Source organism: Lissotriton vulgaris, chromosome 5 (assembly GCF_964263255.1).
Source record: "Lissotriton vulgaris chromosome 5, aLisVul1.2, whole genome shotgun sequence".
NCBI classification, from domain to species: Eukaryota; Metazoa; Chordata; class Amphibia; order Caudata; family Salamandridae; genus Lissotriton; species Lissotriton vulgaris.
In genome coordinates, this window is record NC_141693.1 from 41588697 (window position 1) to 41604972 (window position 16276).

Genomic DNA, 16276 nt, shown 5'->3' on the forward strand with positions numbered 1-16276 from the left:
TTTAAAATATCAATATTATTTGCATCAAAAGAGCTTGAATGAGCTAAGAAGAGGCAATACATTCAAAGTTGTTCAGAACAGGGGTCCAAAATATTAATTGCCCAGACCCCATAAATCCTTCAGATGTAGCTGGTTATACTGCACCAAAAATGGGCGATAGAGTAGGGTCTCTCTTGATAGACGAGGGTTGATTCCTCTCGCCCACGCATCGCTAGCTCACAGCTACACAAGTAGGAGAATGGTTATGTAGAACAGCAACATCTCTGAAAATAATACCCTATATTGGCAAACATTCATGCAATGCACAGCAACAAATAGAGTTGCTGCACTGCACTGCATGAACTGAAGATAGTTGGAAAACGATATATGTACACGGATACGGCGCTCTTCCGCTCTCTACAAGTGCTAGGAAACTTGTGGCTGCCTTGCACCATTGCAGGCCCCCTCGCACCATGGTTCAAAGGTGCCTGCATTACGGGCAGGATTTATTTTGTGCAGGAAGGAATACCTTCCTGCAATAAACATAATTCCAAAACTATCCAGAGACATATTCTTCTTTCATTGCATGATGCAGAATGCATCGCACATAGAAAGTGGAAGTAATGAGGAGAAATAAACATGTTTCTCCTCATTATCCCTTTCTGTGATAGGTGTACCAATTTCACTCAATTCCAGAATTGTAAACTTTAGTGTTAGACCTGACAGGCTTATGGTGGTCTTTCCCCCAACTTTTTGCCTGCCTCCATCTTTTTTTCTGATCTTGTTTATGCTGGTACTAGGAGTCTGTGCACTTTACCACTGCTTTTGCTCTCTCCCCTTAACATGGTAATATTGGCTCCTCCCCAGTTGGCATAATCAATTTATCCATAAGCCCTAGTAATGTGGTACCCCTTGCACCAGGGTCTGTAGATGAAATTATACTAGTGGATCTGCAGCACTAATTGTGCCACCCACATAATTAAACCTTTAACCATGTATCAGGCCTGCCACTGCAGAGCCTGTATGTACAGATTACACTGCCATTTTGGCCCGGCAAAACAAACCTCCTACCAGGCCTAAACCTTCCCTTTTTGTACATGTACTTTTAAGTTGTATATGTCCTGGTAGTCAAAAACTCCCAAAGTCCATTTTAACTCTTTCTAGGCCTATATCATAGGGTAACATTGTGATTACCTTATTATATTCTATAGGTGTCATTTCCGATTGGGAGGAGATGAGAACCCCAAGTCTAGTGTCTCTGGAATCACAATATAAAATCCCAACTCATAGTGAAGTTAGATTTTAAATTGCAATTCTGAAAACACCACTTTCTGAAAGTTCAAATGTACATATACTATACCCCCTCGACCATAGATTGATATTTCACTTTGTTTGATGTGTAACCCTTACCCGTACCATAGGGCAATTAAGGCCTCTGATCTGTTTCTTGATGTTCTCTTTCCCACTCCTCACTCTATGCCACCCATCACTCTCTAAAGATTCTAGTCTTTTAGTAGCATCTATATATATATCCCCTATATTATGTCAAATTAAATCTATACAATTAGGAGCAGTGAATGTGGTATGGCAAAGAAGACATTTGTTGATTTGTCACTGATTATTTTATTAAGGTTATTACATGTATAGAATAGTGTTACAGAAAGAAAACATATACTCATCTAATGTTTTTACAATTCAGACACATCTTACAACACGTCACTTACATATATTGTGTCTTTGCATCTATAACACTTAAACACACGCGTCCAACATACAATTCACAAACAATAGGTTTGGGGATGCATTACACTCCCTCAGACATTTGATCCTAAAGGTATCTTGTGGCCCTGTGTGGTAGGGGGAGACAGGGGTGGGGCTCTCCTAGCCTGTTTCTAGAATATATATTTTTTTCTCTTTATTTTTCACATATAGCATTTAATCTTTTAATGATGTTATTCCCCTCCTGACCACTTATTATAATATGCCGAAAAGTTTCAACCTTCACAAGGGGCCTCCTGGTTTGCACGAAGCTCTTCCTCAGGGCTGGGTAAGTGCTTTGATTTGACACAGTGTTCCATTTGGACTGGTCAGTATGTATCTCTAATCTTGGAATGCCTAGGCTGCCTCCTCAAGGAGTAATTAGTTCTGTACTTCCTATCTTAGGGCTGTTATCTTCTTTCTGTATTCACTTTGCGTAAAAACTGTTTTCTGGGAGTTACTCCCTCCTTGAAGTGGCAGTGAAATATCACTCTATGGTGGAGGGGGTTTAGTATAAGTACAATTGAGTTCCCCTTTACACTTCAAAAGGATTTTCTCTGTGTATGTTAGACTTTATGAAAGTTGGCAATTTCCTTACTAGCTATTTAGTGCCTGCTGCCTGTCTCTGTTTAGTCTGAGCTGGGAGAAAGCTGGGCTATGTGTATTCACTCTAGACAGCCACACATAAAAGGAGTAGGTGTGACTTGAAGGGCCATCCTGAGAGATATCAGGGGGGAGCTGGGTACAGCCTTGCACTTGCACCTGAATAGGCTGTGTGCTCTCTGCACATAAAGGGCAGCATACCCCGCTGTAGTGGGTCTGCAGCCAGAGCAGGAAAGGAGGACCTTTGTGGAGTTCAAAGACCATTCTTTGAAGTCCCCCCCACTTCAGTGGGACAACTGGGTATAAGTACTGGACCTCTGATATCATGACTTCAGTACACTTCTGGACCAGTGTCCATTCTCCAACGAAGAAGAATTGCTGAGATGCTAAAAAGACTACCGCTCTGCTAGACTCCTGTTTGCTGAACTACTGCTGTGTTGCCCAGCTACCTGCTGCTCTCTTTTGCCTGGGTGAGAAGGACTAGACTTGCATCATTTGGCTAGCTGACTGGCCACCTGATCTGAAATCTCAGGGACAAAAAAAACGTTCAATCTGCCGGCTCCAGCACTTGGACTCTACAGTCTGTGAGTCTGCTCTGCCAAGTGGTGGCACCCCAGCACTAGACCCTTAGAAGTGGGCCAATGTGTTTGCTCCACGGGAACGGTTACATTATTTGCTGCAACAGCATAATTGATGCAACAACACTGTTGCGGGAACAGGACCAGTGCATCGTACTTGGAACCAGTGCTTCATCATCATCATCATAAGCGCATTGTCACTATTGCATGGAGAAGATTGACACACCACCTCTACTGCGTGGAGTAACCTAGAGCATTACCTTCAGAACTGTCACATCTCAGAACCTTGGCATTGCCTTCTAAACATTTCACATTGCCGTTCTTGCATGGAGAAAATTGATGCATCAACCCGCTTGCACAGGGAACACAGACATATCGCATGACTGCACCGCATCCTTACCGATGCAATGCAAGGATTAAGGTACTCTTGTTCAGCAGGTCTCACTGGGGCGCTGCATCCGGCCCGTGCTCCCTCCTCAGCCAGCCTGAACTCTTGACTTTGTTTTGGTCTGACATGACCAGCTTAGTGCTCCTAAGCACAATTTTGCAGTTTATTTTAAAAAATATTAATGACTCTTGTTCTATTTATTTTGTTTTGATTTTGTTTTATCTATTAAATTCAGTTAGAGTTTTCTAACCTGGTGTGGTTCTTTTGTGTGTGGTGTTTTCACCGTTTTACTGTTTGAAGTTTTGCACAAATACTTTACATAGTGCCTCTAAGTTAAGCCTTATTGTTTTGTGTCAAGCTACCAGAGGGTGGGCTAAAGTTAATTTATGGTTGCCTGACCCTTACCCTGAGTCAGATTGTGGTTGCTGTTTGACTTAGGGTTACACCCCCAGTCAACGAACAACCAATTTGTAACACTTAGCAAATCTGGAATTGCGTGAAATCCATGGGTGGATCATGCTCCACGCATTAAACGCCTAAAACTCAAATTATAATGCAACACAGCTAAATCTGCTGCATTGTGTTACATTTCTTTGTAAAGCTTTACAAGCCCACACAAATTTGCCATTGCCTTGTAAATCCCAAAGAAGAATTTGCATTGCCCTGTGTCGCCTTGTGGGATGCAAGGGTGATGCAAACGCTTAGTACATCTGGCCTTAATGTCTGGTTATATTGTGTGCATTCCTTTCCCCTGCTCAGATTTTGTGGCAAATGAATGCTCCTGTGAAAGGCAGGGGTAGAAAGCCATTTATATAGGGAAAGTCAATATACAAATGTGGATTGCCATTGGGGTGTCACTATGGCAATGCCCACCACTGCCAGTGGCGGAAAATGATGTCTCCTTCCTGCTAGGGCGATATTGCACAGCTACCTGTTGTATAATGAAACCACCGTTTTAAAGAATTACCACTCAGGTGCAGAGAATATCAACCAATACATTTCATTTGGTTGTTGAAGGTTCAGGACACACATTGATGCGTTCAATGACACAATCTGCCTATAACAAGACCTATTAACGTGAATGAAAATAGGAATTTAGCTTAGATTTGTAAGAGTAGAAACTAAAACCCTTACAGAATAAAACATGCCGGGGCTGGCTCCTTCCAGTGTGCACCCTGTGAGCAGCACCACCTCTGCTTTATCATTGTGCTGATAGTTGTTATCTTCTGTTTTCCTTGACAGGTGCAGCTGTGCAGTCTGTGGAGGCGGTTGGGCCCAGTCAGCCCATGTGTGCCATTGTTGGTGGGGAGACCACACTTTCCTGCCATCTCAACCCCCCTGTTAGTGCAGTGGAAATGGAAGTCTACTGGGAACATCACAACTACGATGTGCATCTCTATGACAATGGGACGGAATATGATGATAAGCCAGATGAGCCGTATAAAGGGAGGACAAAAATGATAAAAAAAGACATTGCACAGGGAGGCGTGGCCGTGTCATTGACCAATCTCACCCGCTCCGATGCCGGACGATACAGGTGCGCCTTCAGAACTCGGGACATGGACACCTATGCGGAATTTGAGCTACAGGTAGCAGGTCAGTGCCCATGGAGTCATTTGTAGTTTTGTAATACTATAGGACTTGAAAATCATATGTACAGAATAGGATCCTTTGATAGAAAAATGTTGTGCTAATCTTCACATTGGCAAGAATGTCCCCCCCCCCATGCTCTTGTATTATGTTTTGTCATGGTTTTGTTTTAGTGCAATGTGACAATTCAGAGAAGCTCTTTTGATTCCACCATAAGCTTCCATGGACGTATAGTACTGTGATCTGTGTTAAAGAGTGATTGTGGCACCTCGTATGAACTCATTCTAAGTGTCAGAACTGCTCTGGACGGTTCCTATGAATGGACCAGTTCATGCTTTTTCATTCTTTGCCAATATGCAGTTTTTAATATATGTATGCATGTATGTGTATATGTGTGTGTGATGTCATTTTATAGCATAAACATAAGCAGAAGGCAGTAGTTTATTTAGTATTATCCTAGATTCAGTGTGACGGAGACTTGTGCCTGCTTTATATTCACTTCCCATATGGAGCCATTGCTTGTGGTAGGGGCAGGGGCAGGGTGGACTGGGACAAAAATAGGCCTGGACATCAAAATAAAAGCAGCCCCTGTTAGAAAAAGCAGATGGCTAAAATAGTGAACGTAGCAACGAAGGAGTATGCAGTTCCTATAGGGGAGGGATGCAAATGCCGGAGGCTGGATTGGTCAACACCCCTGCTCTAAAGCAGAGTCCGGGTCGCTCCCAATAAGGGATGTGGGGCCCTCACACACCCGGATGAGTGTCCTGCTTCATCATAGGGCTTGCTCCTCGTCAAGCTGGCGCTGCAATGCCTGACGGGCACCCTGTGAGGGGCTATTTGGCAGAGATCTTTTTCCCAAGCCGTATGGGTGAAGTGTGGGTGCGGGGCCTTGTGGTGTAGATGTGATAGGAAAATGTGTGGGAGAATAAAATGGGGTGAGATGGTGCTCCAAAATGAGTTTAATCTGCGATCCCACTCGTCTCAATAAAACAACATTGTATGCTGGACCTACAAGCGCCCCTTTCCCTTTTTGTACAAAAGCTAAAATAGTGACCCACATTTTGAATCAAGACCATTTAGAACTGTTGTAGATGCGCTGTATGGGTATTTTGCAAGGGATTGGACACTGCATGCATTTGTGTTTGATGCAGACAATGTTTGTGGTAATATCGGGGAAATCAACAGTCAAAACTGCCCCCTTGGTCATTTGGCCAAGAAACTACTAAATAAAAAGTCCCTACTGTAGAGGTGCTTCATGAACTACACGTGACACTAACCGTTGCCTCCTACGTGTGTAGCTTTGTCGTTGCATTGTTACAGAGTGAGTATTTGCTGAACAAGGGCTTTCTTTCTTAGTGACTGATTCTTTCTGTTTATTCCACCCATATACGGAGTGACTGAGACAAGTAGAAATCTTTCTAAATGTGCCTTTCCCAGACCCCCTTTTTCCCTATTTCATCCCGTGCCTATCTGGAGTTGTTATGAGTGGTTGAAGGGCTTCCCAGGCTTTCTATGTCAGTACATATTATTTATTTCTACGTTTTCTAGAGCACTTCTTGAATCAAATTGGTGTTAGTGTGCTTTACATAAAACAAAGTCATCTAACATGGAGTTGTTCTGAGTTTTAGAAGCATTTCCCATACTTCCCGTGCTAGTAACCTCTTGTTCCCCCTTTATCTGGTACCACTGTGGATGTTGGTTGTTACTGATGCGTTTTATCCCACGCGTACAGTGATTCCTTATGGGTAATAGAAAGTGCTTTCCATACTTCCGGTGCTAGTAACCTCTTGTTCTCTCTTCATCCGGTTCCCTTGTGGATGCTTCCTGGCACTGATGCTCTTGACCTGCCTTCTCCTATGTGGACACTGATTCCTTATGAGTAATAGAAAGTGTTTTCCATACTTCCCGTGCTAGTAACCTCTTGGTCCTCTTTATTCGGTACCCTTGTGGATGCTTCCTGGCACTGATGCTCTTGACCTGCCTTCTCCTATGTGGACACTGATTCCTTATGAGTAGTAGAAAGTGCTTTCCATACTTCATGTGCTAGTAACCTCTTGTTCTCTCTTCATCCGGTTCCCTTGTTGATGCTTCCTGGCACTGATGCTCTTGACCTGCCTTCTCCTATGTGGACACTGATTCCTTATGAGTAGTAGAAAGTGCTTTCCATACTTCCTGTGCTAGTAACCTCTTGTTCTCTCTTCATCCGGTACCCTTGTGGATGCTTCCTGGCACTGATGCTCTTGACCTGCTTTCTCCTATGTGGACACTGATTCCTTATGAGTAGTAGAAAGTGTTTTCCATACTTCCGGTGCTAGTAACCTCTTGTTCCCTCTTCATCCGGTACCCTTGTGGATGCTTCCTGGCACTGATGCTCTTGACCTGCCTTCTCCTATGTGGACAGTGATTCCTTATGGGTAGTAGAAAGTGTTCCCAATACTTCCGGTGCTAGTAATCTCTTCATCCGGTACCCTTGTGGATGCTTCCTGGTACTGATGCTCTTGACCTGCCTTCTCCTGTGTGGACAGTGATTCCTTATGGGTAGTAGAAAGTGTTTTCCATACTTCCGGTGCTAGTAACCTCTTGTTTCCTCTTCATCCGGTACCCTTGTGGATGCTTCCTGGCACTGATGCTCTTGACCTGCCTTCTCCTATGTGGACAGTGATTCCTTATGAGTAGTAGAAAGTGTTCCCAATACTTCCGGTGCTAGTAATCTCTTCATCCGGTACCCTTGTGGATGCTTCCTGGTACTGATGCTCTTGACCTGCCTTCTCCTGTGTGGACAGTGATTCCTTATGGGTAGTAGAAAGTGTTTCCTGCAGTTCCTGTACCTGCATCCGATGATTCTTGCTTCATCCTCAGCTCAGATAGGGCTAGATGTAGGTAACCCTAATTTACCGACTCATAAATACCGAATTTTACCGATTCGGTATTTATGAATCGGTAAATTAGAAGGAGGGAGATGTAGGTAATTTTTAATTTTTAATTACCGAATCGGTAACATTCGGTATTTACCCAATGGGTAAATACTGATTCGGTATTGCCCATTGATTCCTATGGGCCTTGAAGCCCATAGGAATCAATGGACAATACCGATTCGGTATTTACCAAATCGGTAAATACCGAATCCTGCAAGGGTGTAGGGGGTGTCACTTTGACACCCTCTATTACCCCAAGTACAGGCTTGTGTGACATGTGGCACACATACATGCCCTAAAGGCATGTCTGTGTGTCACATTGCACAGGTGGTAAAATACCGACTCTTAAGGGCCTGTGGCACTCTTAGGAGTATCAGCTACATATGGATTTACCGAATCGGTAAATATACCAATTCAGTATTTTACCGATTCTGTATATTTACCGATTCGGTAAATTTAGAGAATCGGTAAAATATAGGCCCCCTACATCAGAAAACCCTAATACCGGTTGGTAACGGCCGAATTCGGCCGTTTCCGACCGGTATTAGGGCTCCTACATCTGGCCCATAGCTATTTACACAATGGATTCCTTGTGCTCCCTGTGTTGCTTGTCTGTTGATGAGAATGCCTGTGTCTTTAAGAATTTGTGATTGACAGGTTGTATATTCTGACTTGCTCATTTTTTGATGTGGGACATATTGTGCTGTGTGGAATGTTGGGCATTGGAATGGCATGGGCACGTGGGTTCGAAGGTGGCAATAGGAAGTGATGTCGGTGGATGTCGGAAGGTGTCTGCACCGCTCCTTATGTCCACATCCAATGTTAAATAAACGTTGTATGTACCTAGACTTACATGCATAGATGCATTGACTTCTTAACAATGGTGATGATGGTGGCTTGGTTTGCAGTGGCATAGGTGGTCGTTCAAGTTTTCAGGTGTGCGCACCTTTACAGCGTTGTGTGCTACTTCGCACTACAGCTGCATTTATCGGTGATCAACTGCACCCTTAATTTATCTTCTGATCATGTCTGTGATAGGGAATGCAATTGTAGAGAATGGTAGTGAGTGTGAGTGGCTTTCAATTATTATGAGGATGTTGTATTGAGTGAGGGAGAAAAGTATGGGCAAGTTGTGTCTGAAACAGAGTGGATGCAGGAAATGGAAAAGGACATGGGGGCATATTACCAAGGGCCATTATCGCTGCCTTAGCGGGACTTTTTCCCGCTAGAGCGGCGATAATTTTATCGCCCTATTACCAAGCTGTCGCTAACACCAGTTAGCGACAGCTAATTGGAGATAGCGGTCATCTTGGCTCGCACTTTGCATGTCACCGATATTTATCGCTAATGACATGCAAAGTGGTCGTGCCAAGAGGTTAGCGACTGGAAACAGTCGCTAATATCGCTATCTCCAATTATCAACAAAGCCTTACTTTTGGAAATATTTGCGCTAAGCGCGAATATCTCCAAAAGCTAACGCCTGCCCAGAGCAGTTCTTAGCCATGTTATCCAATGGAAGGTGGATAACATGGCTAAGAGCATTGTCATGATAATGCATGAATATCGCAGATTTTTCAGCGATATTCATGCATTTTGCAGGATTTTTACCGCTTTTGAGATAAACCTTGATAATAGCAAGGTATCTCAGCGGTAAAATCGTCGGAGTGCGGCGATATAATTTTAGCCGCTAACCATGCATAGCGATAATTATCGCTAGTGCTTGGTAATATGCCCCATGATTTTGAAAGTGCTAAGAGAATATATTTTTCTGGAGGTTGGCCAGGGAAATCTCAATTGGGTGGAAAATGCAGTGCATTTTGGAAAATTAAAGATGAGCTATCTGTGGGCCATAATATTGTGTTGAGAGGAGACAAGATTGTACCCCCGAGTGGTGTGCATGAGAATATCATTAAAGAAGGTCGTGAGGGGAACGGAAAACTGTCGAGCACAAAGAGTATGCCATGATTATCATTGGGTAAGCAACTGCACACCCTGGCGTGCAAGGGATAGGGCTGTTAAACCACTTCATTTTCCCTCGACAACAGTGGAGTTAGCGTATGCACCATGGCATAAGTTGGCTGTAGACTTTATGGGGCCTTTTTTGAATTTATCTGCCATAGAGACATATGCAATTGTACTTATTGATTATTATTCAAAATGGCTGGAGGTACGTATGGTGAGCAAAATTACAACTGATGTAGTATTGAATTTCTTGAGGATGTCTTTTCAAGGAAGGGACTTCCTGAAGTCCTGGTATCTGATAATGGAGTGCAATTTACATCATAGAAGATGCAAGTGTTTTAAAAATGTCTGCAATTAAACATGTAAAAGTTTCCTTGTACAACCCAGACGGAATTGGTCAAGTGAAACACTTTAATCAGAGGTGGTGGTTGGAAGTGACTCCGGTAGATGTCGAAAGGTGTCTGCGTCGTGCCTTACATCCGCATCCAATGAAAAATGAACGTCATACCAAGAATTACCTGCAAGGACCCAAGGACTTCTTAACATTTGGCCACACTCAATTCTTCACCTATCTGGACTTCTCAATTTGTGAAAATGTCAGAATTGTTCCCTCTTCTAGGTGACACACTTAACCCAGAAACAAGTCACTCTAAGTCCCAGCAGGGTGTTCATCATTCCCAGTGTTCTGCACTTCTAGAACCTTAGTAGCTATGACACCAGGGACCGCGCATGGTAGCCAGAGAGCCCAGCGCCCAAGGTTCCATGCCTGGGATGATGCTGACATAGAGGAGTAAAACCTTGATTTCAATAGATCTGATCTTCATTTGCTCTTCCTGATATCGCAGGTAGGAAGGACCTTCAAAGCCAACACCTTGCCCCAGTAGAGCTTGAACATTTTACAAATATTCTTGTTTCATTTTACTCCATTCTTTCCCAACATTGCTCAGACTTCCTTTTCTGTGAATTAATCTTAATGTGTGTGTTTTTAATACAGTTTGTTGTGTAGCCTTGCTTTCATCCACTCTCTCTTTTAGGGGCTACTCTTTAGCTCTGCCAGCACCACCACAAAGAGGATTTGTAGGAAATGACTTTGCTTTGAAGACTGATAGGATGTTTCCTCTTGCAGGAAATTGTGTCCTGATAGTTGAGTTGCTATTAAATGGATCTATAATGGAATGCGCCGCTGTACATAGCTGCCAAGTTTTCAGAGTGCTCATGTGTGGCATTTTCATGGCTTCCGTGCAGTTACGAGTGACATTCAATGACCAAATGAATGACACTTAGGATGACATTTTTTCGCATGCAGCTCTTTTAAGGCTTCATAGCTCACTGTGCAATATTAGGATTGTAACTTTCGAACTGCAAGTACCAAAAGGAGCTCTGTGACAAAAGCAGTAACCCACTGAGGTATCCACATAACATACAGTTCTGTGATCTCCGTGGTACACGTACTTTGCAGCAGGCATATTAACCCACTGTGCTACCTTAGATGATTATAAACTGCCACTAAGCAAAACTCTAATCTCTCTCCAGCAGCGACATTTATCACCAGCGTTATCTTGAATTTTTAGGTCTCGGGCCTAGCGCAGCGGGAGCCTTTTCCGGGCGATTTGAAAATGGACCTTGGATTCCACAACGCTCGTGCCGTTGTGGAATCCAAGGTCCAATTTCATTGGCCTTCGGGTGCTTGCTGTTTTGAAACAGAACACGCGATAGGCCATAGACGGTCACGTAGTTCCCCCCATGGCCTATTGGTGTCTGTTATGCGCACCAGAGGCCTTATGTTTTGAATTATCGCGGCTGTCATTCAAAGCATATGCACGCAGTGGCGCGTGCGCACGCACCACTAGCGGGCATGTTTTGTGGGGGGTTTTTCGCGATCGGTTGAAGTGCCGCCTGTTTTTTAATATGACAGACCTTTCCGAAGAAGGGACAGACCGCAATAGTGCATTACGAGGGTGAGTGATGATTACGAAGAGAATTTGGATTTGTGGGAGTCACTTGGAATAATGCAACATCGTGTTTGTCACTAAAAAAAACACTTGCACGTCTTAGCACTGCACTCTTAAGCATTCATTGGTACGTTTAGTATATCAAGTGACACCGGTTAAAATGTCCAGTGGAGGTGCCCTTTGTAGACTCGCATCTGTTTGTCATAGCGCAATTATCCCAAGAATGAAGCGGGGAAGTTAGCGAGTGAAGGTGGTTACCTCTTTCTTACAGTGCAATTCATACTGCGCAGTACTTCGGATGTAGCCTCAGCCAAGACCCAACAAAGCAGGCATATAAATATTGATGGGTCCTCAGTGATCGGGGGGGGGGCTCAGGACCGATGTATGCCCCATATAGGTAGGAGGCTGGGCGCAGTGATAGGCACTCAATTCAATTCAATTAGACTTTATTTCGGATATATTTCAATCCATAAAAGCACAAAATCAATGAACATTTCATAATTAAAATAACCGTTACATCTGGACAAATAATACATATTTCATAAATCATACAATTTTCTTTGATGAGTAAGTAGGCAAAATCAAAATCACAGTTAAAGTGCAGGTAATACCGAAGTACAACAAAGTGCGTTAGTCCATCATCCTTCAGGGATATATAGTCACTCATCAAAACATTTTCTTATTCTCACAGTTAATTTTAAAAATTCTATCACCTGGAGGACACTGTCGCTGTGCAAAAGCGGTAAATGCATGAGTGCAGGTCTAATTTGATTAAAATTTAGTTTCTTTAAAAGGGTAACAAGATAGCGTTTACGGGGGTATTCATAAAATCTACATAAAAAAATAAAATGCAGCATGTCCTGTGGAGACTTCCCGTCGCAGCCACAGGGAGCTGCAGTTTTCTTAAAAATGTCCAACTTTGGTCTGATTAAAAGGTGATGAAAGATGTTAAACCTGAACCGTGTCAGCAAAAATTTTCCATGGGAAGTAAAGGAGCATGTTAGGTATAGTTCCATAGTATCACAAGTTCTTAACATGACATATTTCCTAACATTAGGTTTCAGTAGCTCAACTTCTTCTCTTTGGGCCCTTCTGTCCATATAAAAAGCCCTCTTAATTGCTGCCACATCACCCTTTACTATCTCAATCGGGTTTTCAAACATGTTCAAGCGTCCAAGCTTCAGGAATTAGGACTTCAAGTATTTAAGCCAGGGTACACACATTGCATTATCATGCGAAACAAGATCTTTCACTATCTGGTGGGTTAACGGAATATCATGATTTAACCATAATTTTACCCAACATGTCAGTGGTCTTAATCCAACGATGTCGGATAAGTATTGACTTCCCAGCTCTTCATTTACCGCTAAATTCGATGTACTGGCTGGGACACAGAGCAGACGCTTTAAGAAGTTGTTTTCAGTGATCTGTAGCTGATCGCCACTTGCATAACCCCATATCTCACTTATATAAACTGCAGTAGCTATCGATTTAGCGTTGTATAGTTTCATCATGGCAGCGTTTGGCTTTTTCCCCAGTTTAGTAGCAAAGTTAAAAATGGAGGCATTTACTCTAGTCATTTCCCCCTTCTTTCTTGCCACATGTGGGGCCCAACTGAGCTTTGTGTCAAATAAAACACCGAGATATGAAAATGTGTGAGTGATGGGGATCAGGATATCATTTTTGATTGACGGCCAACATGCATTATATATGATTTAGAATTGTTGACCTTAAGGTCCCTATTAGTCATAAAGTTGTTAAAAGCATTCAGGAGTACCTGGAGACCCTTTTCTGTTCTTGAAATTAAAACCGCATCATCTGCGTATAAAGGTACAGGAATACCCCTCCTGCCGACTCTAGGACAATCTGATTTTACCTCCTGTAGCACGGCATCTAAGTCATTGATATAAAAATTGAAAAGAAATGGGGCCAGGATACAGCCCTGGCGCACTCCCTTTTTAATACTAAAGTTTCCCGTGGTTTCCCCGTTGGATGAGAACCTAACATTGGCTCTGGTATCGCTGTGCAAATCCACCAAAAAGTCCACAATCCCCCTGTCAACACCTTTCTCCTTCATGGTCTGCCACAGCCTTCCCCTGTTAACACAGTCGAAGGCCGATGACAGATCCATGAAGGCAAGGTGTAATGCTCCCTTCTGTACAACAGTATATTTATTTAATATGAGAAACAGGTTAAGGCACTGTGTTATAGTAGAACGGCCTTCACAGAAGCCGTATTGGGAATTTGACATAATATTATTATCGGCAGTCCAATTTGTTAAACGCTGCAGTAAGATTCTCCCCATGATCTTAACCATAGAATCTATTAGTGATATTGGGCGATAGCAGAGAGCACTTCCGCTATCTCCTTTCTTGAAGACAGGGACAATAGTTGACAGTCCCCAAGATGTTGGACAACCCACTAAAGTGGCAGAATTAAATGCTGCCACCAGAATGGGTGCCCAAAAGTCTGGATCTGATTTATAGAGATCCGGTGGGATTCCATCAGGTCCAGGAGCTTTATTTGCTGTGAAACCCTCTATGGCATCCAATACCTCACTTTTGTCAAATTTAATATCGCCTCCCCTATCAGAGGAGGCAACATCAACGGTTATAGGATCCGCTGTATAGTACAGGTTTTTGAAATGACATTCCCACTCCTCCTTAGTTATGCAGCAGTCAAGTCCGTCACCTGGATCATCTACCAAAAAAGGTTTTTGACCAGTGCCCAGAACTTGGTGCTGCAATTCAAGGTGGAGGGGTCAAGTATTTCATCCCAGGCCTCTCTTCTTAAAAACTCCTTACGGGAAGCAATGACAACCTTGTATTCCTTTCTGCACAATTTTACATCCTCCCGGTTCCTCGGGGTAGCTGAAAAAGCAGACCTAAGTTTGCGTGCAGCTTTAGTGCAATCGTGGCTGAACCACCTCGGACCTACTTTCACCTGGTTCTTATTGGGGACAGATAATCATTCTGACACCTTCTCCGATATGTTTTGATAAGCAGCTAGGACCTGCCTGGGATCTCCCCCCCTCAGTGGTACAGTCTTTGATATCCTCCGCACAACTTTCAACAATGTTTTTATAGAGAATATCCGCAGAGACCATTGACCATTTAAGTCGCCTCCTCCCATCTGTTGTTCCCAGCCTACCTAGGCTACTATTCTTATTCACCTTTTTTACCCAGGAACCTTTTCAACAGATTATTAGAGGATTATGGTCACTGAATTCACTTGAGTCGATGCTGAACGAATCTAAGAAAGTTTGCATCGTCAGAGAGACAAATAGGTGGTCTATGAAGGTACCCCTGCCATGCCCTTTGAAAGTAGGGATATCAAAACATTTTAACGGGTCCCTGAGTGTCATAGCCAGGGAAAGGTCAAAGTTATTCAGCAAATCATTACATAATTCCCCCTCCTTAGTGTGTTCCATATGGAGACCACCCATACGTTCACAATACAATTCTGATAAACATTTCTTCAGCGGATCACCACAAGGGTGCACATTAAAATCCCCCATAATCATGAGGTTATGGCCCAGATCTTTCAAAAATCTAGAGACAAAAGAATTTTAAATAAAAATTTGATTCATGCCTGCACTATCTTGGTTAGCATTATAAAAATTCACCAGGCCAACCCGGCAGTTACCTCCGGATAAAACTAAGCCCATCACGCCTGTATGCTGTCATTCAATTCTTCGTACTTCACAGGATATTAAAATAGAAACAAAAATTACAAGTCCCCCCTTAGGCCTACCCCTTATCAAAGGTGTGGCTGGCACATAGAAGGCCTTCTACCCTTCCAGAAAAAGATCACACCCCACCACCCATGTTTCTTGTAGGCAGATGATCATAAATTGTTTTATATAGGTAACCCAATTTTCATCAGACATTTTGGCAGCCAGGCCTGCAATGTTCCATGAAACAACATGACATCCTGACACTATAACCTGAGGGTTTTCTATATGGATAGATTCACCTGTAGCCACAGTGCCCTGAGCCGCAGGTGCCTCCTGTCAGTCACACAGCTCAAGCCCAGATAGCACTTCGTACCTGTTCTGTGTGTTAACATTAGACTCATACTGATAGCGGCCAGCACTATTAATCCTGTTGTAGGTTTCGTTCAAACCACCTGAACCACAGGGATTGGTGATGTTGTATATAAATTGTGCATCCTGGACTGGTGTCTGTGGTTCAAACACCCGCCTAAGTAGTCTTTGTTGGGGTGTGGGTTTGCATAAATGTGCATAGAAGTATCCCAGTGGGCGCACGCAAATGCTATTCTCATTATAGACTAGTGAGGAGGCTCTCAAAAGGACAGTTGCCACATGCTGGGGATGTTTAAAGTTTATAACTATTCAATCCCCACTGCCTGTCTTTTTGGAAGGGCCTACCCAATTTACACGCCTTACTGCCATTATCTGTTCTGAGTAGGAAATGGGAAAGCCACAATTTTTATTAAGCCACGCCACTGCCTTATTTTTTAAGGAGGCGTGGGATTCATCATAAGGAGAGGCGGGATGGGTACCACAAGGTGGAACATTGGTCAATACTG

At 43.2% G+C, this 16276-nt stretch overlaps 1 protein-coding gene across 2 annotated transcripts in view; it reads left to right on the plus strand.

The window, feature by feature from the left end:
* LOC147710079 (butyrophilin subfamily 2 member A1-like) overlaps window positions 1-16276 on the plus strand; it is a 552967-nt gene that overhangs the window by 40419 nt on the left and 496272 nt on the right. For both annotated transcript variants that reach the window (XM_086920785.1, XM_086920786.1), the window contains exon 3: window positions 4549-4902. In XM_086920785.1, the coding sequence (XP_086776911.1) occupies window positions 4549-4902 (354 nt within the window). The remainder of the gene's footprint in view (window positions 1-4548; window positions 4903-16276) is intronic.